This window comes from Ruditapes philippinarum, unplaced genomic scaffold, assembly GCF_026571515.1.
Source record: "Ruditapes philippinarum isolate M1 unplaced genomic scaffold, ASM2657151v2 ctg2321_1_1_1_1, whole genome shotgun sequence".
NCBI lineage: Eukaryota > Metazoa > Mollusca > Bivalvia > Venerida > Veneridae > Ruditapes > Ruditapes philippinarum.
In genome coordinates, this window is record NW_026856600.1 from 66,543 (window position 1) to 92,575 (window position 26,033).

The window sequence follows — 26,033 nt, forward strand, 5'->3', positions numbered from 1 at the left end:
TTTGGCAATTCGCATATGTAAAATTCAGACTGACGTATGACTAAACTAAATCTGCTTGTTAATTTAGATGGCATAATGTATTTGAATTGTGATTAAATTAAAAATAATCAGGGTCAAGATGGTCCGATATCACTCACCTGGAATCAACTGCTGTAAAATGTAACACCTTTTAGCTCATTAGAGGACAATGTATAGATTTGCCTCTGAGACATGTGAACATGGTGTACAGTAATATATAAATCCCCAATGTTTTTAGTTATAAACTTATACAGACCTTATTTTAGTTCAATTGTGCAGGAAGCTTGCAGTTTATACACGAACTCTCGGATCCGTCTTTAGAACAAACCAGTACTGAGTGAAAAGGTTCTTGCTTAAGGAGCAAACGACTTGACGCTGTCGGGGTTTAAACCCACACAACTAGAGACCATGAGAATTATTGTCCACTCGTCCACACATACTTTTCTTACGGGCGATGTCATTATCATTATTTTTTTACATAGAGTCGTTGAAGAATTTATAACATCTAATGATTATATCACCATTATAGTTAATTAGATACACAAACAATAGGTTGTAACCTATGAATTTACAAGGTCGATAACAAATAAAAACTATATTCGTGTTCTGTAATTAGTCGTATTGCAATAAATATGAAAAATCATACAACATATATTCCTTATAATTTGAATTTTATTACTAAAAACAAATTTTACATTTGTGTATACCTTAAATCATTGGTATCATCAGAGTTGAATTAACAAACAACTGAGTTTATGTAAAGTTCTCCAACTTATCCAATAATCAATGTCACATTAGCAGTAATATATCTTTCTGAACAATATATTTCGTTGCTCGACATACATGCAGCAGTATCATATAAACTTATCATCAGTAACAAAATATTTATGTATTAATTTATATCTTTACAATTTGTAAAATATGGAATAAACTTTAATTGATTTCTTATTTATATACACATAAGGTTTTTTCATAAGACAACATAGATTACATTAAAAACGATAATATCACGAACATTAAAAGATGCTTCCATTTGTCGTTTTGACAATAAAAAAACAAAAAACATGCATTTCTATAGGAAAAATAAGTCAATCATTTCCGTCTTTGTAGGCATAGACATTTATATCTCACTCATGATCAAGCATTAGGCTTAAAAAGGTTATGACACAAAACAAGCATTATTTCTACAAAGCAGTAACAAGAGGGTTATGATTGCCCGCGATTGCTTACCTGAGGTACATGCTAAAAAAGGAAAAAGACACATTGGGTTTGTCTTTTTTTCTCCTAGCTGTATTATTTAAAAAGATGTAGACATCTGCTACAAATTGCTTCATGATATATGTCTAAGCATTTTGCATTGTGTCATTTACATACTTAATTAATCAATTGTTTAACCATATATTAAACAAAGTGACCCCACCCCAGGACAGGACAGTTTTAACCGTAGCATTTATAGATACTTGGGGCGTGATTTATATAACTTTGCAACAACTCTAGATATTGCAGTTTCATAAAAGAAAGCTTAAAATTTAAGCTCTGAGCATTATTTCTTCTAATTTTTTTGATATCTCGTTTTAGGTTCTAAATTTAGCTCCTTTGACAGACTTATGCATCGGACTGGAACCATATAAACAACCTTTAAGAGGACACTTAAGGATAATTCCTGTAATATTTGGACCAAATCTATTATGCGGTTAAGGAGATGTTGATATAAGAAATACTGGACAATGATTAATGACGGACGCCGGGAACACTGCCAGCACAAACGCTTATCACTGAGCACTTTGTGCTAAGGTGAGCTCAAATGTAAAATACAACGAGGAAGATGAAATGAGGCATGCAGACATAAAACTATGTTCCGTAAGCGTTTCGGGAAGCATACAAATATTAGAATATCAAACATATTGAAGGAACTCTAATGAGATAAATAAACTTAAAAACCAAATTTGAATTTCTTACAGATATCAGCTAGAACACTTTTAACAGAAAGACATGTACATGATAATTGAAACATATACTCTGAAAACACTGAATATCGTCTTTTGTTCTATTCTAAAATATGGTAAACAAGATCAACAAGGAAAGGCCCGATTTGAGTGAAGGCATTTCAACACTTATCCATTTCGAGTAAACTTCGACAATGAGACATAATATTATTAAGGAAAAATCAACAGAGTGAGCGAATGATCTTAAATTTTGCAAGCCAGTTAATGGCCAAGACGTACATCAAATAGTTCATTGATCTCGAAAGATTATTTCAGTCCCGTTATGTCACAAACCAAAGCGATATTCTCCTGGAATTTCATTTTTAATCAGGTACTGTTAAAGAGTTATTATCAACATTGTAGTAAATGCTTGAACTTTGCAAAAGTGTAGTGAAAGGCACTACTACGCCTGCACACACACATACGCGCCGACATTCCCTAATCTAATAATCAGAATTATATTGCATAATTATATCAAAACATATTTCGATTCTGAAAAGAAGGAATTTTTTGTTTTACAGCAGAATATTACATTCCAAGTCATGTCAGAAGTTTTTCTAACACTTAACTTAAAATGTCATTTATAATTATTGCTTCATAAGTTAAATATATGGTGAGAACAATATATGCAATTTATACTGACTTTGAATAACTGTGATCTAAAAAGGAAAACTTTATACTGTGTTGATTGTTTTTGATCGTTCGCTTTTTCAAGAAAAACTATTTTTATAGTGCAAAAAATTTACAAATGAAAACTATTTAAACAAATCTAACACAAATTGGAAGAAGATTTTTATTATGAGCATATTTCTGTATTTTAAATATCCAGTTGATCTACGTTAAGTTTTCAAGATTTAATGTTTTTATGCTTTTGGACCTCCTTAGAGCTCCTTTAAGATAAATATGTGTCTCTGTTTTGAAAATAAATAAAGCAAAAATATACTAAGTTATAATTGTAAATAACACAAATTTTGTCGATGCTTACTATTTACACTATCAATCTATTTCGTCAAGAAATAGTTTCTCTGTATCACTTTGTTTGCTTTCCAATTTGTCCTTCTTTCTCTTCTTTTTCTTCTTTTTAGCCGTTTTGAATTCTTTTTGCGTTGATTCTTTATCTTTCGTAATTGGAAGCCCTGTTTCAATCTTCTTGAATTTAGTTCCATGTACTTCGTGCGTTCCAGACATTGACATTTCATCCAAACCTCCATAACCCCCACTTCTCTTACCTTTGATTTCCCAATCTGCACTCGTTACTACAAGATAAACAAGACATAAAAACTTGCCGTTTGGGAACTTACATATGCCCCTCCGACGATGGGTCCAGTAAAAGAGCTATGACTTCTAATTTACCGACAAAGCATGTTTACTTTATAAGTATTACAAGACTAAACAGAGTGTATTAAACTGTATTTTTTATTACTTTTGGAACATACACCGCTTTTCACGGAATAACACGTACGTGTTGCATTAAAAATTCCATGATAATCGCCGTACGAACTCATCTACGGATGATTCTAAATTCAAAATTGTTCCATAACATGTTTAAATGTTTAATACTGCTTTAAGCCAGTGCTAGGGAACGTGGACGTTAGTTTGAACTTGACAGTACCGTCAATGAACGGGCTCAATCCAACAGAACCTGAAACATTTTCAATTGTGCCATTTTTGACGTTCTCTACGGATTCTATTTCTCATTATTTTGTTTACCCTCGGTATTCAAATTATTTATAAAAGAAACAATAAAAAAAATAAAATCAGACATAATATTAAAAATTCTATTTTGACATCTAAGTTCGACGTTAACTTTTTAAACTCTCGTCTTGGCGTTTGCAAGTAGTAATATGTTGTCTAAATATAACACAAAAGTGTCATCCTTGAATGACAGAATTGATGACAGGTCACCACCACTTATACTCAATTATGAAAAGTTCATATTATGAATTAAGACTTATATGTTTTGACGCACATGTAAAAGTATGATATTGACCTTTTAGCTGAAGATTCAACTCTAGCATGTTGTCATCATGTTTAACATACGTTTGCATAGCTATCTTAAAACCCGTTCAGGAATGAAAGGATTGTTCACTGAACACGACCAGCAATGCAATTTAAAGAACATTACCTTGAATTTTAAGCTAAAAACATGTATCTATTGCTTACGCATCTACAAATATATCACAAAATAACAAAGTTATGACAGAATTGTTGGTCGGACATGACTTTAAATGCATTTAAATAAAACATTGACACAATGGATTTAGATGTGCAAGAGTATACTTGACCTTTAGACTGGAGACCACCGTATTGTTGCGAGCGTAACATCATCATTAGATTCAACTTATTTATTTAAAAATATTGTTTTCAAAAACATCCATCTATGCATTTTTATGAACATACCTCTTGTAATTACCAACTGAGACCTCGAAATTTTAAACAAAACAAGAGACATTTTCTATAAGACGTTCTCATCCCTTTGTTTTAAAAGATATATGTACTAACTAGAGAATACAGTTCTATTGCACGGATACTGCATGTACGTAGAGTCAGAAACATCTAAGCTAGTTTTAATTTTTATAATTTGTTTTTGCTTATATAGATTCTAAACAACCTTCAAGTATCATACAATTATCGTCCGTAAAAGTATGCATTTACCTTCTTTCTGTAAGTTATCCCAGTAATCGTTGTCATCAAAACATGTCGCCTGTGAAGCCAAAGCTTCATTCTTTTGACAAGCTCCTGTAACAGTAACATCTGAAAACAAAGCAGTGTTTCAAAATGAACAAGCAAATTCGTTGAATTTATATCCCCCGCCGAGTACTGGTTATTATTAACACAACAACTGAAAACATAAGGCTTTATTTATATATTAATCATGGCATAAACAGTAATATTCTTTGAACTTGATAAATATTCAGGGCAATAACAGAGCCATAATTTTGTGTTAAATAGTAAAATCTGGAAATGCCAATGAGATGTATGCATACTACATAACTAATCAAGGACCATAAATCTGAGTTATAAGTATCTGACTCGAACAAGGCACATCTCCTCTTAGTATCCCATACAGTTTCATTGAATTCCAGCCAGTAGTAGCAGAGAAGTAGCGAGGAAACAAATATTTTTTCTATATGGATACTTCATAACTAATAAAGGGCCATAACTCTGAGTTAAAGTGTCTGACCGGAACAAGCCGACGATATGCGCATCTCCTCTTGGTATTGAAGGTTCCCATAAAGTTTTGTTGAATTCCTGCCAGTAGTTGCAGAGAAGTAGCGCGGAAACAATTTTTGCTCTATATGCATACTGCTTAACTAATCAAGGGCCATAACTCTGATTTAAAAGTGTCTGACCGTAACAAGGCGACGTTATGTGCATTTCCTCTTGGTATTTAAGGTTGCCATAAGTTTCATTGAATTCTAGTCAGTAGTTGCAGAGAAGTAGCACGAATTTTGCTCTATTTATAATGCAGAATGCAAAACTAATTAAGGGCCATAACTCTGAGTTAAAAGGTCTGACTGGTACAAGCTGACTATATGCGCATCATCTCTTGATATTGATGATTACCATAAATTTTCATTGAATTCCAGCCAGTAGTGGCAGAGAACTAGTGCGGAAACGATTTTCACTCTATATGCATACTACATAACTAATCAAGGGCCATAACTCTGAGTTAAAGTGTCTGACAGGAACAAGCCGACAATATGCGCATCTCCTCTTGATATTGATGATTCCCATAAAGTTTCGTTGAATTCCAGCCAGTAGTTGCAGAGAACTACTCCGGAAACGAAATTCGGACGGACGGATGGACGGACGGACAACGCCAAAACTATATCCCCCTCCCGATTCTATCGGCGGGGATAATTAAATTGAAACAGCATATCCACAAAATAGAAGTAGATCACAATTGTCAAATAGCTATAGGAACATCCAAACAATTGAATTATTCAAAGATAAAACTCTCCAATAATAGTTTTTAAGGATTAGAAAACTTGATGTTAATGGACATATTTCGATCACATTATAAATCAGTAAAATATTACTCAGTTAAAGCTTTCTAAAACTCATGTTCTGAAAAAAAAAATCTATATTTTCCAGTTAACTGATTAAAACTTGCGAAATTTTGTTAGGTACATGTAGTTTATATAAAGTTTTTTTTTAAATTTCAAATAGCTTTGCAATACCTGGTACTTCCTGTCTATCAGGTAAATAGTTTTCAGGTATCCCCTTGATAACTGCAGCGTAATCTAATCGTTTTTGTCTTGTGTTATGGCTATCATCCTTTCTTTCTGATGAAGATATATTAAAGTTTAGTACATTTTTAGAATTCACATTAAATGTAGTAAGTATCAATATAACATTTACATGCATTTGCAAACAAAACATGTTTTTGGAGCCCGAACAAGTGCTTTAACCAAACAAATAGATTATCACCGTTCTAACTTCACTATCGTGTACAATGGTTCACAATAGAGTGATCAACACATTGCGCTTATTTTTGATAAATCCATCTTAAATTGGGGCAACACCAAAGAGTTGTAACATGAGTTTATATTTCCGGGCCAGCTATTGTACCTTTCGGTTCTTTCTTGAACTTAAGAGTATGAATACGTAATGTGATATGTTATTATTTTGATACTAAACATGACCAAATCAATTAACTTGCAAAATTGAATTATATTTATCAATGTAAATTGTTGATCAAATGCAGTTAGGTTATACCATGTGTTATTTATTGTATGTTATAGGCAAACATTCTGTGATTACTTATTATACTTTGACAATTTTTCTGACAAGAAGATTAAACATGATAGGAATAAATTGTCCCGCGTTATAACATTTTCTTTTTATGTATGCATTTTGATATAATGGCGTTCAAAGATTTATTTAAATTAATGTTTTCATTTGTGAATCAAAATACTTACTTTCTCTTTCACCGGGTACATCTTTCACATTAATGTTACGTCTGTCAGAATAGCTTGTGTTCTCTACACTGGAAGTGTCATGCACAAGTTCAGGAAACTGTGACATCGAAATGAGCGGCTTGGCATCTTAAATACATGTATACACGAATATGCAAGAATTTAACTAAATCTTATGTATGAAAATATTACAAAATATTACAAAATATTACAAAAATCGTTTTTAATGCTTTAAAATCGACCGATTATCAAAGTTTACTTCAAAATCATACTCCATTGCAAAAATATCATATCATATCATAGAGTGGTAACTTTGGTTGTATTCTATGTGAATTACTATTGAGATTGATTAACTGTTGCCGTTGAAAATATCCTAGATTTGATACATAAACCATTTTCAATAATTTTCAAAAATGCAACACTAAAATAAAACACTCTCGAAAGAATAACAAAAGGGTAATTTACTTCACAGCGCTCACCTGATATTTTTGTAAAAGCAGTAAAACCCGGTGTTTATTACAAGAGTGTGAAGATGTTGGTCACTAGACCATACTTGATACAAAATATACTTTTTTAAATTTTCACTTTATGTATGGTCCTAATTTCATAGCTGTACATCAAAAACAAAACTTTAGGTCACTAGGTCAACATTTAGGTCATCACATTTCAAGTCTACACCTGGAACTGTGCATATGGTCAATATTTCATAGCTTTATGTAAATAAAGGAATAAAGTCCAAATCTAGATTAACTGATATCAAAGTTCAATTTTACATCTAAACTTTGCACATTGTTCAAACTTCCAAGCTGTACATTAAAGGACAAAAAATTGGTCAAAATCTAGACAAACTCATTTCAAAGTTCAATTTTTATCTGAAACTGTGTACATTGTTCCAATTTTATAGCTGTTTATCAAATAATAAAAAGGTACAACACAGAGTTCCCTTTGGGGATGAAAAATTTGACCCCAAGGTTTACTTAAACAATCATGATACAAGTCCAACAGACAATGTTTTATGTCAAATGTCTAAATCTAGCTCTCTACCTGTCTTCTTTTTTAGTTGTTTGGTTAATGAAACAAAAACTAATGACCCCACGGTTTTATATTAGCACTAGGGTCATAGTTTTGCACAATCTTTGAATTTAAACAAACTCGGTGGAGGTCCACTACACAATGTTTCGTGCAAAATATCTAACCTCCAGCCATTTCCAAAAGAAATTAAAATTGTTTATAAAGTATATGAATATTTCGGAAATATATGACCTAGGTGCAGACTAATTTTAACACCAGGACTTCGGACGGAGGGGATCACAATAGCAAACCATTAGAACGTGTTGTTTTGTTCAGATTGCCGAAAAATGTACCATTTTCTTGTCGTTTTAAACTATAGGGTTCCTGCTGAACATCCAGAGGTGTAGTAACAGTTCTGGATTTAAGACTTCGCTGCTCCTCTAATAAACCGGCGGATATACCGTAATTTGTCTTCTGCGATTTATATTCGGTTTGTTGTCTGGGACTCGTTGTTAGTTTTCCTACAATTTTAGAAAGAATGTGTAGTATGATAAAACAATAACGGCATTGTCTAAATTATAATGCAAGTTAAATGCATTATAATTTTAATACTGTCAAATAATTAAAACAAACGTGCATTTCAATTATAGATGTACTGCCATTAAGAATCTAAACTATAAACAAGAGTATTTATGAATACTGAGACCCACGTTTACCTTAACTGAAACATTTTCTGTACAAATGTTCGGTGGGGACATGACAACTGTATAAATTCCCGATTTCATCTGCATGAAATCACAACTTCACCTTCATGAATACACATTAACAAGATTCGGAATTCGCGAATTCACGATTTCAACTTTATGATTTCACGATTTCAATTTCACAAATTCATGATTTCAACTTCATGAACTCACAACTTAAACTTAAGAACTTAAGCTTCGCGAATGTACGTTTCAAACAGCATGATTTCAGCTTCGTGAATTCACGAATTCATAATTTCAACTTCATAAATGGACGTATTCAACTTCATGAATATAATGACATGAATTCATATTTTGAAATACACGATTGTAACTTTACGAAATCAAGAATTTATCTTCACGAAGTTGAAATCAAGTATTCCAAAATGTACTTGCCAACGGACGCATGTCATGCAAACTTAAGGCTGTCGGTAGAACATTCAAATGAAAATAAAACAAAACATAAGTAAAGGTAAGTTTGATATACCCCTGTAGTTGTTCACATAACAATAATGAATTCACTGATTTACATAATAATGTTTGCAATTTCTTTATTATTATTCTTTGCTCAGCCTTTATACTTAGCAAACTCCTTCAAACAGCGTGCTTTATTCGATTTTGATATGGTATACAGCCGTATGGTAATTATTTTTAAAAAATCGTACCGTTATTTGACGGTTTATTTTTAGAAGATTGTAGATGGAAGTCTTTTAATTTAGTCCCATCTCCATTTCTACGAGTTCTTTTATCAGAATCGTATGATTTCTTTGGGGAAATACGTTCTAGTAACGTGGCCTTGTCTTGATCTCCTGAAATTTAAAAGAAATAATGCCTTGTACAATTATAAAGCAATATAAATTTTATTTGACAAAATAAAGCATTTTAAAAATAAATGTCCCCCAAAAAGAAAAGAAAAAATAAACTAATATAGCCTCCTGTTGAAACGCTTGACAACAATTTCAAGAAATTGAAGTAATAGACGATTTCCAAGCTCATACAGTTTGTAAATTGCTCTATAATCAACAACGTAAAGCTTTAAAAGCCTTTAGTTATATATTATCGTATTAAACTTCTGCAAAACAAAAACGTAATCGGTATTCAGCTGGCGTTTAGTAATGAAATAAATTAAAATGATCAAAATCTAAAATTGAGTCCATAAATAAGTTGATGTGCATTGAGCAAACATTATTTTGTAGAGATAATTGCTTCTTTACCCCTTTTAGAACACTTTGCAGTGTCTTTTATAACTATGAATAATTTACAAACCATCCTGTGGCACCAATTTACGTTGTAGTTGGTCTGTCTCTCTGAACTTTGAAACAATTACAGCATTTTGTTCGCGTGATTTCTCTCCATTTTCGCTTTTTCCATTGCTAGCGATACTTTCAGCTATATTTTTAGAAAAAACATTAACTGTTACTATTTTGTTGAAATAAAATGTAAAGTTAAATGTTCTGTACAAAAATACCCTTTTTGTCTTTCAATCTTACATTCTTACAAATGAGCAATCATATACCTACTTGATCCATGAAATGAACAATGTTAAAAGATTTAAATTAAAAAAACATTTAAAATTAGATTCGTGACCATGAACATGACATAGAAATATACATCGTGTGCAATTCACTCATCCTTTATGAAATCTATCAACGTAGCAGAAACGTTCATGTTGATATCTCAAGTACTTATGAGATATGCACTGGGCAAATAAAAATGAAAAAGGTGGTCATGACGGCCCTGGATCGCACACCTGATTTAGAAAAGGTCATATGTTGACGTCAATGAGTTATTATTAAGGTTTGTCAACTTTTACCGAAGCTGGCATCGGATTTTCTAAAAAAAAGACACACAATGGAATGTGTTTTACTAAGCAGGTCTATATAAACTAAGTGCCTCGCGTGATAAGAATCAAATTTGACCTCAGTTGGGTGTTTCCCTTATGTGCGAACGGAGTTCGACATTTAAGGTTTATTGTACGATATTTAATTAGCATTTGAAGCAAATAGTCAAATGAACATAGCATCTCTCTTAAGTACTAGTATTATCTGCTGTTTGAAATACATAATTTTAATATCTGAATCAATTTATGAATTGGGCGGTACGCTGGTTTGGATGGATGTCTGATGTTCTAACCTGAGGCTGAGCCAAATGTCTGTCAGGAATTGGCTCGGCGACCAGATAAAAACTTTTTATGTTTAGGAAATAGAAAATGTCGCTAAAATGGAGCTAGATATAGAGTGTATACTGTACGAGGATTGATAAAAAAGTCCTTGGCTCGATGTACTTCCGGTAGTCAGAGAACTCAACTAATGGTCTTAGTTTTCAATATAAACGCCCTCTACATCAATGCAGTTTGCCCACCTGTGCTCCAGCTTGTTTAATCCTTCGAACTCTCTATTTTGGTCCTTAAAGAACTCATTGACCGCCTCCACGACACCTTTATTGCTTACAAAACCGCTACCTCGAAGCTTGGTTTTCAGATTCGGAAAAAGGTAGTAGTCAGAGGGGGCCAAGTCCGGAGAATATGGGGTATGGGGAAGAATTTCAAAGTCGCAGTCACTTTCGGCAGCCATCGCAACTTGGGATGTGTGAGTTGGTGCATTTTCGGGCAGGAGCAGAACGCCTTGAGTCAGTTGGCTCATCATTTGATGCGCAATTTCTTGACGCAGACGTCTCAATTCGTCTGCATAGTACGTACCATTTATGGTATGACTTGCTCAAGATAGTCAATCATTATCATCCCCTGACTATCCCAAAAAATTAAAGCCATCATCTTCCCTGCTGATGGCACCCTCTTGAATTTCTTCTGAGGGGGTGAGCCAGGGTGCTTCAACCGCATGCTCTGTTTTTTGGATTCTAGATCGAAGTGATGTATTCATGCTTTATCCTGAATTACGATCCGGTATATAAAATCAGATTCATCATCGTTGCGAGACAAAGAGAAATTGAAATGTCAAGCTTGGTCCGTTTCTGGTCGTCAGTCAACTGTTTGCTGTCTGGGACCCCTCTAGCGGAAACTTTTGACATGCCATAGACATCAGTCAGAATTGCGTGAACTGAACCAAAGCTTATCGGCAGTGTCAACTGGTTTTTTACCTCAGGTTATCCATATTCAAATTTGAGCTAGAAATCATTTTAACAACCCTTGTAGACAAATTTTCAAGAAACTTTAACTGAAAATATTGCATTCATAATGTTAACAGTGTATTTACTATGATTCGGCTCTTTGGCCTAAATTCGAACTTCAGCTAGAAATTATCTATTTTTAAAGTGAACACATTTCTGACAAATTTCAAGGAAAGTAAAACTAAACATGTTTCTTCCAGAGTGCTTAAAATGTTAATCTATGTTTTTCTATGTTATGACCTCATTTGTTTTTGACCCAGATGACCTATATTCAAACGTAATCGAATTATCATCAAAAAAGCAACCTTTCTCACAAAATTTCAGGTTTTTGTTTTGGCTGAAAATGCTTCATCTAGACTGCCAAAACTAATTGTTCGTATATAGACTCTGTTTCCTACCTTTTGAGCCAAATTGACCAACACACAATCATACGCTAGAAATCATCAAAAAGAACCAGTGATACCAATTTCAAGAATATTTGGGTTGTAAATGTAAACTCTAGGGTGTATTTTTTTCATATTAGGGCTGTGTGACCTAGTTTTTGATCTTATTTAAGACATTTTCTAACTTGGGCTAGAACGCACTGCATCAACTAGGCTGAAAACGTTACCCCTAGGGAGCTTAGGAGGTGTTTTGTATTTGAACTGTTTGACCAAGTTTTTGACCCTAGATAACCATTATTCGAACTCGAGCTAGAAATCATTAAAACATTAAGTTATGACCAATTCCCAGGATAGTTAGTCTGAAAATGTTACCTCTACAATGTTAAGAAGTTTTTTACAACATTCGGGTTATGTGTTTTTCCCAAGATGACAAATAGATACATGAGATAGAAATCATCTTAACAACATTTGTGACCTTTGTGAAGGACAGTTAGCCTGGAAAAATATATGTAGAACGTTATCAAGGTTTTTCGATATTTGGGAACGACTTAGTTTTTGACCCAAGGATACCGATATTCGAAATTGAACTAGAAACTATGTAAATAAAACCTCTCCGACCAATTTCAAAGACATTTGGACCGACCAAGTAGCCTGGATAGTGTCAACAAGGTGTTTCCATATTTGGTCTGTGCGACTTAGTATTTGACCCCAGGTAACCCAGATTTGAATTTCAGCTTAAACTCATAAAAGCAACTTTTCTGGCCAAATTCCAGTATATTTGAATCGAAAGAGTAGCCTCTGGATTGTTTACAAGATTTTCCTATTATTGGCTCCTTTGATCTAGGTTTTCATCTGAGGTGACCCATGTTCGAACTTGTCCGAGCAGGCCAGGCACTGGTTCAACACCATCTTTACCAAGCAAAAACATGACAACTAACGTGTTAACGAACACAATTTGGGCGGACGACAGAAGACGGACATTCAACAACCCTTTAAGCTCACCGTAAGCATGACAAAAGATTTGGCAACGAATCAAATATAGCAAGCGAAACAAAATTCAGTGAGTGGCTATTAACTGACTCCATTTTCATAATAGATTTAAAATGAATAAGCATGGAATTCTTACAATTTTCAACGACATCAAACGCTCTAAGTCCACTCCATGTAAATGCTAGCACAAACGTTACTTGTCGATTCCGTAGCTGAGCGGAGGGATAAAACGCTTTTATCAAGAAAACGTGAGTTGCTTCAGGATATGTCACCTTAAATATTTGTACATATATTATAAATGATAAATCCGGAGTCTATTTCATGTTTTACTATGTACAGGAAACAGTTAACATATGTAAAATTTGAGATTGAATACCATATAATATATGGTCTCACTATATATACATTTAACTTTATTGACCTATCAGACATTCAACCATTTTAAATAGTGTATAAGAAATAACGTTTGTGTAAAATCTTAGACTGTAGCGACTATACATATGATTACTTAAATATGATGAATGTTGACTATTTATAGATGAAGATAAAAAAAATCAAAACTCAACGTTCAGTAAATACATGTAGTAATTATTTTGAATAGCCATTTCCATCACGCCAGTCACACTAGTTTTCATACAAAATAGAAAGTTATCCAAAAAATATATATATCTTTGAAAAAATGTTATCATTTTTTATAAAGGCATGATTTACCTTATGACTAATTGTGGTTCCAGAGTCGTCTAGAGTACCTGTCAGTCTCTGAAGTCGTTCAGCCACAAACGGCTCACGCCAAAAGTAATCCTTGTACACATGCATACGCGATCTTCCTTCCTCTTTTTCTTTCTTTTCCCGCCACTCCATTTCGATTTCAAACAAGTCTATCACACCGAGATGATCCTTACTCAATGCGAAATAGGTTTTACCTTTATTTGCCTTCATTTGATCTCTGGTTTTAATATAGTTATTGCTTAAATATCTTTCTTCCCAAAGGTCCATCATATTAATGTACGTAGCTGGCTTCGACAGAGAGTCAAATTTAAACCTTTCCTTTAATGGCCAATGGAATATTGCATAAAACAAAAATGCTTCTAGGTACGGTCTCTTTTCCTCCCTTTGCGTATCAAGAAGTTTTGTTGAATAGCTGAGAAGCTGTCGATATTCTTTGTTTTCTATGTTTAAAACATCAGTTAGAAGTTTTATGAAGCTGTAACTAATGTAGAACAGAAGGTCTCTAGTGTCGGCAAATTCAACTGGGCAAGTTTCGAGTTTCATTTTTGCTTCCAAATATCTGTGATGTACAAGTTCTTGGTCCTGATATTTCATGGCTTTCATCAATGGTTTAAGCCCGTAACCAAATTTCAGTTGATATTTTCCACCATGACTCCTGTAAAACCTCTCGTACCTCTCCCGTAAACTGAGTAAAAGAACATCTTCCAGCGTGTAAATTGTATAGAATTTCTTTACTTGATAGTCCCTCTCTTCTACGAATCTTAATGCATCGGCTGCGTGTATTTGTCTTTTTCCACCTATGACAATGTCATTTATATAACAGTTTTCATTAAGAACTGCTAAACAAGAGCTATTTACGTCTACCCCTGGATTAGTTAAAATTTCAAGTAAGTCGTCATTGTTTGTGAAGCATTCAAATGTTTCAAACATCTCTAACAGTCCAACTAGTGTTCTAACTTCCATATGGTAGCAACTTAAATTGCACCTGTCTCGTTCGTACTCTTGGGTTATTATTTGACCTTCAGCAAAGATATCTAAAGCTTTAAAAGCCAATGTAATCACTTCTTTGGCAACCTCATTACTCATTTTCTGGGCATGTGGGCAATTTATTTCTTTTAAATACTCCATGTTGGTTTTAAAAACTTGACCTTTAGTGTCAAGCAAATATGAGTTATTTTGGCACATTTCAATAGATTCGGAAATTGCTTGTTCAGCATCTCTGAAATTCTTTGTGTGGATAATGTGGAACCTGGCAAGTTGTTGACCAACAAAGGCGTCACCAGTTATTTTGAAACACTTGTCCATGACTCTTACAACACTGTCTATCCCGTCGTTTACATTGACTGCATTTTTTCTATCAAGAAATGCAACTATTAATCGCGAGAATTTATCTTTTATTCCGTCTCTTCCTTTTCCGCTATCTTCTCTTGTTTTGAATAGAGAGCAAACAACCTCTACAAAACGCTTTGAATCAGTATTGTCTTTTGAACTTGGCTTCTCTATTTGCCCAATTATAAACAATACTATATCTTCAAGTGTCAAATTTTGCCTTTCCTGTATATGACGCAAAATAATTTCTGCCAGAGGCTGAGATATGATACGCAAGCCCCTTTTTTTCAGCTCATATCCCGATCTGCATACAAATAAACTCGGTGATTTAGAGTTCAAAATCTCAGGGGGTCGTCCAAGTCTTCCACGATTTTGTCGAAAACCAAACAGTTTGCCTTGTCCGATTTTTGTCGGCTTTGGGTATATAGGGATCCCAACAATGGAGTCAAATATACTGTGAGGGACAAGCGTCCCGATTTCATACGTACAGACTAATGACAAAATTTTGAGAATATCTATCTCATTCGAAGTAACTTCATCCATAATTTTGTCAACTGTTGATCGTATGTATTCTTTATCAAAAGAATTTCTCATGACGTTGAAAGCTATAAGAGTATTAACGTCAACATATTCTGATTTCTCCAATTCTTTATATTTATTTTCAAACCATATTTTTTCTCTTTCTGTTAATCGATGTTTTAAACAGTTCTTTACTTCAACCCGTCCATCTGCAGCTTCTTCAACAAGATCGTCTGTCAGAGAAACTCTGGATACATTAATGACAATACCAAATAGTTCCCCTGGTGATGCTGTTTTGTACGCAAGTTGTTGTAAACCTTTCTGGAAGAACATATTACCATCTGGTTCATCGTCAAGAAGAATAATCACAGGTCTTGGTTTATTGTCGTTGTACTGTCGAAACTCTTCTATTTCCCTAACAGTGTTTTCGGTTATTTGCTTTATAACACAGCATCTTAAGGGTTTGCTTGTGCAACGGGACTGACTAAAATACCATATCAAATGCCTTCCCAATATACTTCCCCCAGCCCCAGGCTCGTGTCTTAATTCCACTGATTCAACTAATGTCACATCGTGCATTCTTGTCAATTTATTTTCAATTAAAGATCTAAGTTTACTAAAAAGGTCTCTTTCTCCGTGATGCGCATAATAAAAATTCCACCAGGAAGCCTTTTTTCCTTGATAAAATCTAGTTTCTTCTTCCTTTTGTTTTGCTTTTCTTTCATTCTCTTTCATCTGTTTTCCTTCATTAATGCATTCCTCCATGCTTAGTATGTCAAGATCTTTCCAGCGTTCTCTTTCCTTGTGCGACACTTCGTCAAATGTTCCGCAAGAATTTGGAATTTTGCATACAGAGTCAGAACTTTCCTTGAATGTCTTCCGAAAAACCTTTGCAATGTCAAACCAAGTTAGACCAGAAAATAAATATTTGCATACCTTCTCATTTCCAATCTGACGTGATATTTCATTGTCGAATGGTTCAAGAACATCAGCGGTCTCGCCGATAATAATACACTGGTGTTTGAAGTTGCGTATAAAAGCCTCACGTGCAAACGTAACTATTGGGTTTTTACATCCGTATGCTTCGAAAGCAAGAAAAATAATTTTTGCTCGTTGGTAGGGTATTTTTGACTTCATGTAACGTAAAATATTTTCCAAGGGGATAAGTCTTTTGTCTGTCCAGGAATCTGCATCAAGCACTTCAATTCCGGTGTCATCATTCCCATTGCAGTATATCCAAGGCTTTTCCTTGTCTGAAAATGAAACATCTTTTTCATCGGTTTCGAAGTCTGAAAGTGTTTTGACAGTGTTCACTGTATATAAAGGATTACCTTCTTCCATTATCTTGCGCAAGTGTGTTGAAGAACCAAAGTCGAACACTGCGCATGAATTTTGGAAGGCATCTTGTAAGCCAGGGTAGTTCACAAAATTATCTGAATTCATATTCCCAGAACATATTATTGGAAAGAAAACGTCTGTGATGTAATCGGCTCCTCTTGTTAGTTCATACATCAGAAAAGAAGCACGATCGGATTCAGAGCGATATCTACGCAATGTCTCGTCGTCTAATAACTGCCTTTCTCTCAGAGAGTCTTGCAAATTTTTCTTCACGGCTTCCACTCTGGAGTTTTCTACTTGGACAATGTCACAACTTGGTCCTTCTTCGTACAGGAAGAATAATTCTGTTTGTGGTCCGCTTGGTGGGAACATAACAGTGTAGAATGAATCAGATAAATGTTTATGGAATGGCACAATGTCTATTTCAACTACCAGTAGACTTTCGTGCTTTACCTTTATTAGCTGTGCTGGTCTTGTGCACCTTATTATATTTCTTCGAAGTGCGGTACTAAGGTGTTAAAAACACCTATGAATACCAGTTAGAACAACATTATCTATAGACCGTAGCAGTGATGTATTGTTCACGCCAACAATTTTACCTGTATTCCGTCCTGTTCTTTCTATTCCAAAATGGATAGTCCCATTTTTTCTAGCATTTAGACAAGCGGAAATAAATCGCACAGTATTCTTTACGACCACATATTTTGATAAAACCGCAAACCCTGTATAAACAAACTCGTGTGCAGGGGCATTTTGGTCTCCACCTGATGGATAACTTACCTCCAAATTAAGATATTCTGTGTGAAGTGGCTTGTCGAACCTTCTAAGTTCACATTTATCTTCCGACGCCATTTTATTATTTTTCAACCGGCTTTTCAGTTTACTTTGAAGAAGCTGCAGCTGTTTCTTTATACCGAACTTCAGTGGTTTGGATTTTAAATAATAACCAAAAAGCTCATTCATATCTTCATCAGTCAGTTCAAGGAAAAGCTCAAGTTGCACCGCTTCGTCTTTGATAGCTTTAGTAATATTTTCACAGACAGCCATACTAATAGACCGAAAATGATTACCTATATACTCTGCGTACTCTTCAAACGACATTGCAGCAACACTGGCATATTCTGTAAAAGTAAAAGTTTGCTATTGACCTAGAAGTATCACACATTGTAACAATAAGGACACAACCTAACTGAAGACATGTTGCGTTTATTGAGCGCCACCTTCCCTTGTTGATCTAGTTTATCATATTTTGGGGTAAGTTTTTTTTAAACGGTGCTAAGATTTAGTAATATTCGCCCTCAGTTAGAAATTAAACATTTAAATTCATGCTAACTAAGTTCTTCTAAGTCTATTATGGTGCATCTTATTTAAATTATGGTTTGTCATTAAAAAGATAGGATTATCGGCAAACAAAAAGACTTTTTCAAAACATACTATGAAACTATATAAAATTTATGAAGCCCTTTTTAATTAACAATGAAAATCTTGACTGGATTTATCATATATAAGTCTTTAACTTATAATATATTAGTCATTAAAGGAATCGATTGTTATGGTATTAAAATATATTAACATACCATGAAAGTTTTTGAAAGAGTTTTGATCTCTTACTACAAACAAGAGGGCCATATATCGCTCATCTGATTAAAATGACAAGGAATAAGTAATATTACAAACAATAAATGAAATGAATTTATCTTCATCTGATATTACAAAATTCATTTTTGTTTTTAAAACGAAAATCGAGAGGTAAGCACTGACATCGAAGATCGGAATTCAGTTAAAAGCGAATTTCCAGCTAGCGTTTAACCTCGACCTTGCTAGACGATCAAAATTCAAGTAAACCAAATCTGAATTTTGAGCCAGGGTTTTATTTTGAGCTATCTCGAATATAATAATTACGTATGTTTCAATCACGTTAACTAAACAAGATACAACGTGATCATAACTTAATAACAATAACTAAATTATTCATATTTTCTTAGTATGTGAAGTTCTCTTTGGATTATATTTGTATGTGAACTTATGTTTCCTTATGGTATGTAATTTTAAAACATTGAAAGTAGGCAGAAAATGAAACGAGAGAGTTCAGCGCGTCATAATTTGTGGTAACTCTGTCAGAATGCATCAAGATTAATTCTCTTGTTGTTTGTATTATTTTTAAATTGACTAGTCAAAAAGCCACGTGATAACGTATATTTCAATCAAAATGAATTACTAATAAAGAGTAAAATAACGTTTTTTAATAGCAGACATTTATTAATTGTATGAAATATATGTATTATTAAGCATGCATTGTTTCAATGAATTTTCGCTCGCACGTGTTTTAATGTATTATTTTCTATGCATATTGCGACATTTGGTCATGTATAATACAATAAGGTTTTAACTGCCACATATAATTTACACCATTGCTCATGCATGTACCCATCACTAATTTTTCACGTCTCGTTTATTTTGGAACCCGTATTTTTAAAACATTTACAAAGATGTAAAAAAGTAGATGAAGACAGTAACGTTATATGTTATAATTTGGGGCATTTATCGTAGATAAAAGATACGATTGAACAATAAAATCCCTTTTAAACACAGAGTGACAGTCATCATACTTATTTCAATTTCACCTCAAGTAACAACTTCGTATAAGAGCTCTCTAGATAAACAACGATGGTGTCTTATATTGAGAATGAGCTGTTCTTAAATTCCAGATATGCACGTGTATAATATGCTTACCATCAAGCATGTCCTTTGGTTTGCTTTCAGTACCGCATGTTTTTATCAATGATACGTCGTAAAACCTACGAAATAGATAACATTCGATTTAGAAAAGGATTAAGAAATAATAATAATAATAATAACAATTATAAACTATAAACATGGACTGTCTCATAAAAACTGTTCTGTGCTCCATCCAGCACCCCACAAAGGTGGAACCATTTTACCAAAGAAAAATGACCTATATATTGTCTGTATAGGTCCAATAGACAATGCTGCATATCAAATATCTAAGCTGCAGGCACAATATTGAAACACTTTTTAAATTATATATCCTTCATAGAGGGCCACCTAAGAATCATTCCTGTGAATTTTAGTCATTCTCCTTCAAGTGGTTTAGGGGGATATTGTTAACAGAAATGGTTGATAGCGACGAACAATGATGGACAGACTGCCAACCAAAGCAAACCTCCAAGCACTTTTTGCTCAGATTAGCTAAAAACACAAATACCTTCCATCTTTTTCACTGCAGCCAAATGTGGTTTTCATCATGTCATTTAGAAACGAAAATGGTATTTCATTGTCCATTACTTCTTCTACATAACTGTGAACAGCCTCACATGTTTCATTGCAATTTTCGCCAGCTTTTATGCAACGTTGTAGCACGTCTCTTAGCTTTGCCTTCTCTATTTTCTCTATTTCGTCAACTTAAATATGATCAAAGTGAGATATGAGGTAATCGTGAAATCATAATTATTCACAATTAATTACAGTAAATTAAAATTTATCAAATTATTCAAATACTTTCAAAAGTGATTATATTTATAAAAGAAAAAATGTGTACTCATCGGTTACATTTCACTTTAAAATTGATAGGAAAAGCACTTTGCAATATTTAATTGCCTTCCTTATGTGACTATAATACTGCAATGTTTTACTTGTTTCAGCAAACATTATCTTTTACTGATCTCAAGCATTGTGAAAATCTGAACTATTTCAATATAAGTAATAATTAACTAACAGAAGATACTAAGTCCGGACTGGATTATACACTCTTGTGGAATTTCTGATAAACCATAAATGCTAATGAAATGAGAAGCACAAACTTTGGTGTGAACTGGATTATACCCTCTTGTGGAATTTCGAATATACCATCAAGGCTAATGGAATGTGAAATACAAACTTTGGTGTTTTTACATATTAAGTTCGAACTTCCTGTCATATTAAAATGATAATATCAAGAGTAATATTCATCGTTATAATTCTACAGAACTGAGAAAGACTTGCCAGTGTCGGCTCCATCTGTATTTTTCCCTTCAATCAGATCAGCCAGATTTTCGCATTGTCTCCCTTGTTCACGAAGAAGTTTACAACACTGCAATATTTCAAATTTGCTCCCTTCTTTGATCAGAAATTCGATGAATGTTTCTGCTGTGTTACATTCATACTCTGAACCTTTGATCTTTTGTAATATCTCCTCTTTGAAAAGTTTCAGTCTACCTAACTCTGTTAACATTTTTGACATGTCAATACCACGTGATATCTGCTTTGACCAACGTGAAAGGTTGAATTTCAGAATTGCTTCTCTAAATGTATTATCACCAACTGTAAATAAACAGCAAGTACAACTGGTTGAACAAGGAAACACAGAAAGGAGCGTACCACATCAAATAAAGGGAAGAGCAATATTTTTCGTTGTTCCACATATTTAAGATTGTATCGGGGTAGTAATTTTAAAATCATACATCCGTAACATTGCTTAAAGAGTGAAATTAATAAGTTTAACAAAACATCAAAACGACAAACAAAAAATAACAGCTATGCAGTGGACGCGCAAATCCGATATTCTTAGGCCTAACATGCCATTAAATATTTATAGAGCTAACTAGTTTGAACTTAAATAAGAGCCAGACATTAAATTTTTAAAAAAGAATTATAAATTATTTTGTTCAACACAAAGATATTAATAAAAAGTGGTAGATAGTTTTAGACGTCAGGAAAAAAATACATACCATCGCCATGTTCTTCCATGTATGTAAGAGTTATTTGAAGATGTTCAGTATTGAATTTTAGAACTTCGAGCTTGGAATGAATTCTTACACAGGCCCTTTGCTTTAATTCATCGATACAGGCTTTCAAATTATTTTGGACTGTCGCTTTTAGGGATTTTGAGAGATCCATCATATCATTACTTGTTTCTACAAATAATGTGGTGTCATTTAATTTTCCAGAAATGTTGTGAGCCAGGGTGTTTCTATGCTCCCGAAGTTTTTCTATGTACTTTGTTTCCGCTTTTGTTACGTTGATGCAATTGTTGCATTTTGCTAAAAGTAATACAGTAAGCGTCGAAACGTCTAGATCTTTAGAGTCAGGGTTAGCAGAATAAAACAATGCCTCCTGGAATGCAGTAACATACTTTTTTCCAGTTAAATGAAATCTACATTTTTTAATGTAACTTTTTAAGTCGATCTTATTTGTCAAAAGCTTGAAGTCTAGAAACTCTCTAAGCAAATCAGTTACACATTCATACTGTAGTGCGATAGTCCGATGGAATTCATTTCGACCTTCAAGGTCTACTGTCTTTTTAGTGATATTTTTTGTCGCTGCCATTTTATAAGGAAAAGTGTGTGTCATCTGAAAAAAAAACACAGAACAGAAATAATTTTATCATATTGAACATATTAAAGAATATGCATCATAGTCTTTCAAATACATTATTTTAAGTCGATATTATTCAAAATTCAGAACAAAATAAAATCAATAGCTATTGTAACTAAAAATATCTAAAAACGTTATACCAAACATTCAGTTGTATGTGTTTAGTTTTGTTATAGTTGTAGGTATGTTTAAAACAAGATACTTATATGTCTGAAAGATGTATGCTATGGTTGCATATAGTCATATAGCAGTGTGACATTTATTGCAAAGGAATGCTAGAACGTAAGCGTAAATAATTCCTACCCTAAAAGGCACCAGAAAATAGTACAATAAAAGGTCTCTAAGAAATAAGACATTGGTGAAAATACAAACATTACAGGTTTTACCTAAAGATTAAACATCACAAAAGCCCAAAATATAACAATCATAGGTAGTGAAGAAATTGAAATATTTGGTTAAAGGAAGCAAACATAAGAATCCAAAAATAGGCGGTAACGAAAACAAGAGTAAGTAAACAAAAAAGGAAGGAAGGAATCACAACTTATCATTTTTTTCCCTTGATAACATTGATTTTTTTTAATAAAACATATAAAAAGAAAATAAAACATTGCACACGTCGTAAACTTTTATATTAAATTTTATTTATTTTTTAATTGCTGGTTTTAAGCAGTTGTAAGAACTACTTTGTGCTGAATGTTAAGTCTCGAAGCCATTTGCCGACATTATGGACGTCAGAATTGTATTGCAAGATATGCGATCATGGAAAATAGTAGCAGAATATTGAAGACATTTATATATCTGGAGTCAGTGAAGGCGTTTCCGGTTAACAACATACCAGTTGTTCTAAAGCCAATTGGTCTCTAATGGAAGGTTTGTTACACAAAAGTCATTCTTATGAGAGTATTATATTATATATATATTATATTATATTATTATATATGTGCGCTGTTCGTAAGTTTGAGATAAATGATCCGAATAATATTAAATATTTTCATATAGCAGATTATAAATTGCTCTAGATCAGATTATTATTTTAATAATATTTGAATGCCCATACTATATCAGTATGGTAATATTAAGTAACAATATCAAAATGATATATTTCGTACCATTGTACGTAGTGACAGTATCCTTATAAATATCGGTAATTAGATACACAGGTTGCCGTCAATGTGATGCGTTAATGTGACAGTACAACATATTCATTACATATTTTATAAGGTAGTCATGAGAAGATGTATTTTAAGTTCGTTACTGGACACACCATTTTATTAGATCAGCGAAGTACCCCAGATGAATTAATCATTTCAATAATCTATCCAATACAGATTGCTTTGATTTCTGTTAATTAAGTTTTTTTTCTTACTTGGTTTGCTATTATAATGCAAAAAGGCCATTAATGAACTTCTTTAACATTACACTGTCATGTCCATTTTATTTTTTTCGTACAGCTTATGATCTATTTTTCGATTTTTTTTAAAATTTCTATTCAATATGGTACTTAATATTCCAATCAGTTCAAGCAGTGCAGCCACCGTGTATATCAAGTGACACAGGAATGTACAAATAATGTAAAAGTAACGCCGAATCTGTACAACGTTATTGCTTAAACGATTGACACAGTAAGTAAACATAACCAAAATATTTTATTCTGAATGAATTAGCGCATACGGCTGCTACGGAATTATACTTTAACAAGCATAACATTTTTTTTTCAGTTTTATCACCGTGCATATCCAGTAACGCAAGAATGTGCAAATAACAGAAAAGTAACGCCGAATCTGTGCAACAGTATTGTCAAAACGAATAACACAGTAAGTAAACGAACCAAAATATTTTATTCTAAATCAAATATAAAGAAATGAATTAGCGCATACGGCTGCTACGACAATATACTTTAAGCAGCATTAATAGATTTTTCAGGAATGTGTTTACTTCCTTAGATCATTCGTGAGAAAGACAACCTGATTACCAATTTGAAGGTGACTTTTGTGTTTCATCAAATAAATATGTTCATTTAGCACATTTAAAACATTATTTTTCATAGTTTGTATACCTAAGACGTTTGTCAAACTACAAGTGTCGTATAACAATAGAAGGAAGCCGGTAAAATAAGATTTAGTTACTTTTACCGAGATAACCGCTGTTGATTCAGTGTGTCACTCACGAATTTAGCGTTACCTCGTAAAAATTGTCTCAATTACGTTTTATCTGCAAAATTAAGTGTAAATGACACGAGTAAATTGGAAAATGTCTCAGGTACACAGATTATAAAAAAAACATAAAGTAATATGTATGTTATTGTATCTAAAGATATCAACTAACTTAACAATCTCCATCAATACGCTAGTCAGGTCGTCATTTTCACGAATGATCTTGAAAAGTAAACATGTTCATGGAAATATTTTGATGAGGTTTAAAGTATAATGTCTCAGCAACCGTATGCGCTAATTGTTTTCTTCACATTTGGTGTACAATAAAAAACAAGCAATTATCATAGTATTGCAAGCAATCCATAAGTCCCCTACCGGTTAGAACCCCAGCATCATTCTGATGGGCCATTGGCCATTCAATTTTACCAGTGAATGAATGACATGAATGAACTTAAATCTTTTGAGTTCTAAGTTTGTCTATATCACAGTAATGTGTTAAGTTTCCATGCCTATTAAGGAAATTATGTTTATACAACCTTGTCATATTATTACGATGCGGGATTTTAAAGTAAATCCTATAAGGAATGAAGAAGTTGGAGTGAAAATACCAGTTTCTCGAAAAAAATCTAAGTTCAAGGGGGACATAATTCTGGAAATAGTCTTGCTAGAGTATTTAACCTTCTCAAAAATGTCGAGTGATAATAAGAAACATATATATGAAGTTTGAAGTAGATACATTAGGAAATAAAGAAGTTATTTAAAAAAGACAACATTTTTTTCCCCTAAAAAATCTAAGTTCAAGGGAGGTAATACTGATAATTTTTGTGCTAGAGTTATAAACCTTGTCACATATGATGTGGTTGATGACCAGAAACTTAAATTTAAAGTTTGAAGTAAACACCTGAAGAAATAAAGAGCATATAGTGAAAAAGCTGAAAAATTTAAATCAGAAATCTTGAAATTCAGGCTATTTGTTGCCATAGCAACCAGAATTTTCAACATAGGAAGAAAAGAAAAAGATGTGCATAATCTCCAGACTGCCATCTACCCATATTTCAAGTTTCATAAAAATATTTTCAGTACTTTTCGAGTTATCACTGGATCCAGTTTATGTGTTAAATTTGCCATATTTTCAGACTATTTGTTGCCATAGCAACCAGAATTTTCAACATAGGAAGAAAAAAAAAGACGTGCATAATCTCCATACTGCCATCTATCCATATATCAAGTTTCATAAAAATATTTTCAGTACTTTTTACGTTATCGCGGGATCCAGTTTTGTGGACGGACGGACTGACGGACTGACAGACAGACAGACAGACAGACGGACAGACAGACAGACAGACAGACAGACGGAGGGTAAACCTAAAGTCCCCTCCGGTTAAACCGGAAGGGGACTAATAATGGTTAATTT

At 33.3% G+C, this 26,033-nt stretch overlaps 1 protein-coding gene across 1 annotated transcript in view; it reads right to left on the reverse strand.

The window, feature by feature from the left end:
• Positions 1-877: 877 nt before the first annotated feature.
• The window catches only part of LOC132747093 (sterile alpha motif domain-containing protein 9-like), a 29,291-nt gene continuing 4,135 nt past the window's right edge, over positions 878-26,033 (reverse strand). The window contains 13 exon segments of the mRNA XM_060736403.1: positions 878-3,259; positions 4,659-4,757; positions 6,188-6,292; positions 6,929-7,054; positions 8,290-8,457; positions 9,345-9,488; positions 9,946-10,068; positions 13,315-13,450; positions 13,890-18,214; positions 19,827-19,891; positions 20,320-20,515; positions 21,096-21,413; positions 21,821-22,442. Of these exon segments, the coding sequence (XP_060592386.1) occupies positions 3,000-3,259; positions 4,659-4,757; positions 6,188-6,292; positions 6,929-7,054; positions 8,290-8,457; positions 9,345-9,488; positions 9,946-10,068; positions 13,315-13,450; positions 13,890-18,214; positions 19,827-19,891; positions 20,320-20,515; positions 21,096-21,413; positions 21,821-22,418 (6,663 nt within the window). The 5' untranslated portion in view covers positions 22,419-22,442 and the 3' untranslated portion in view covers positions 878-2,999.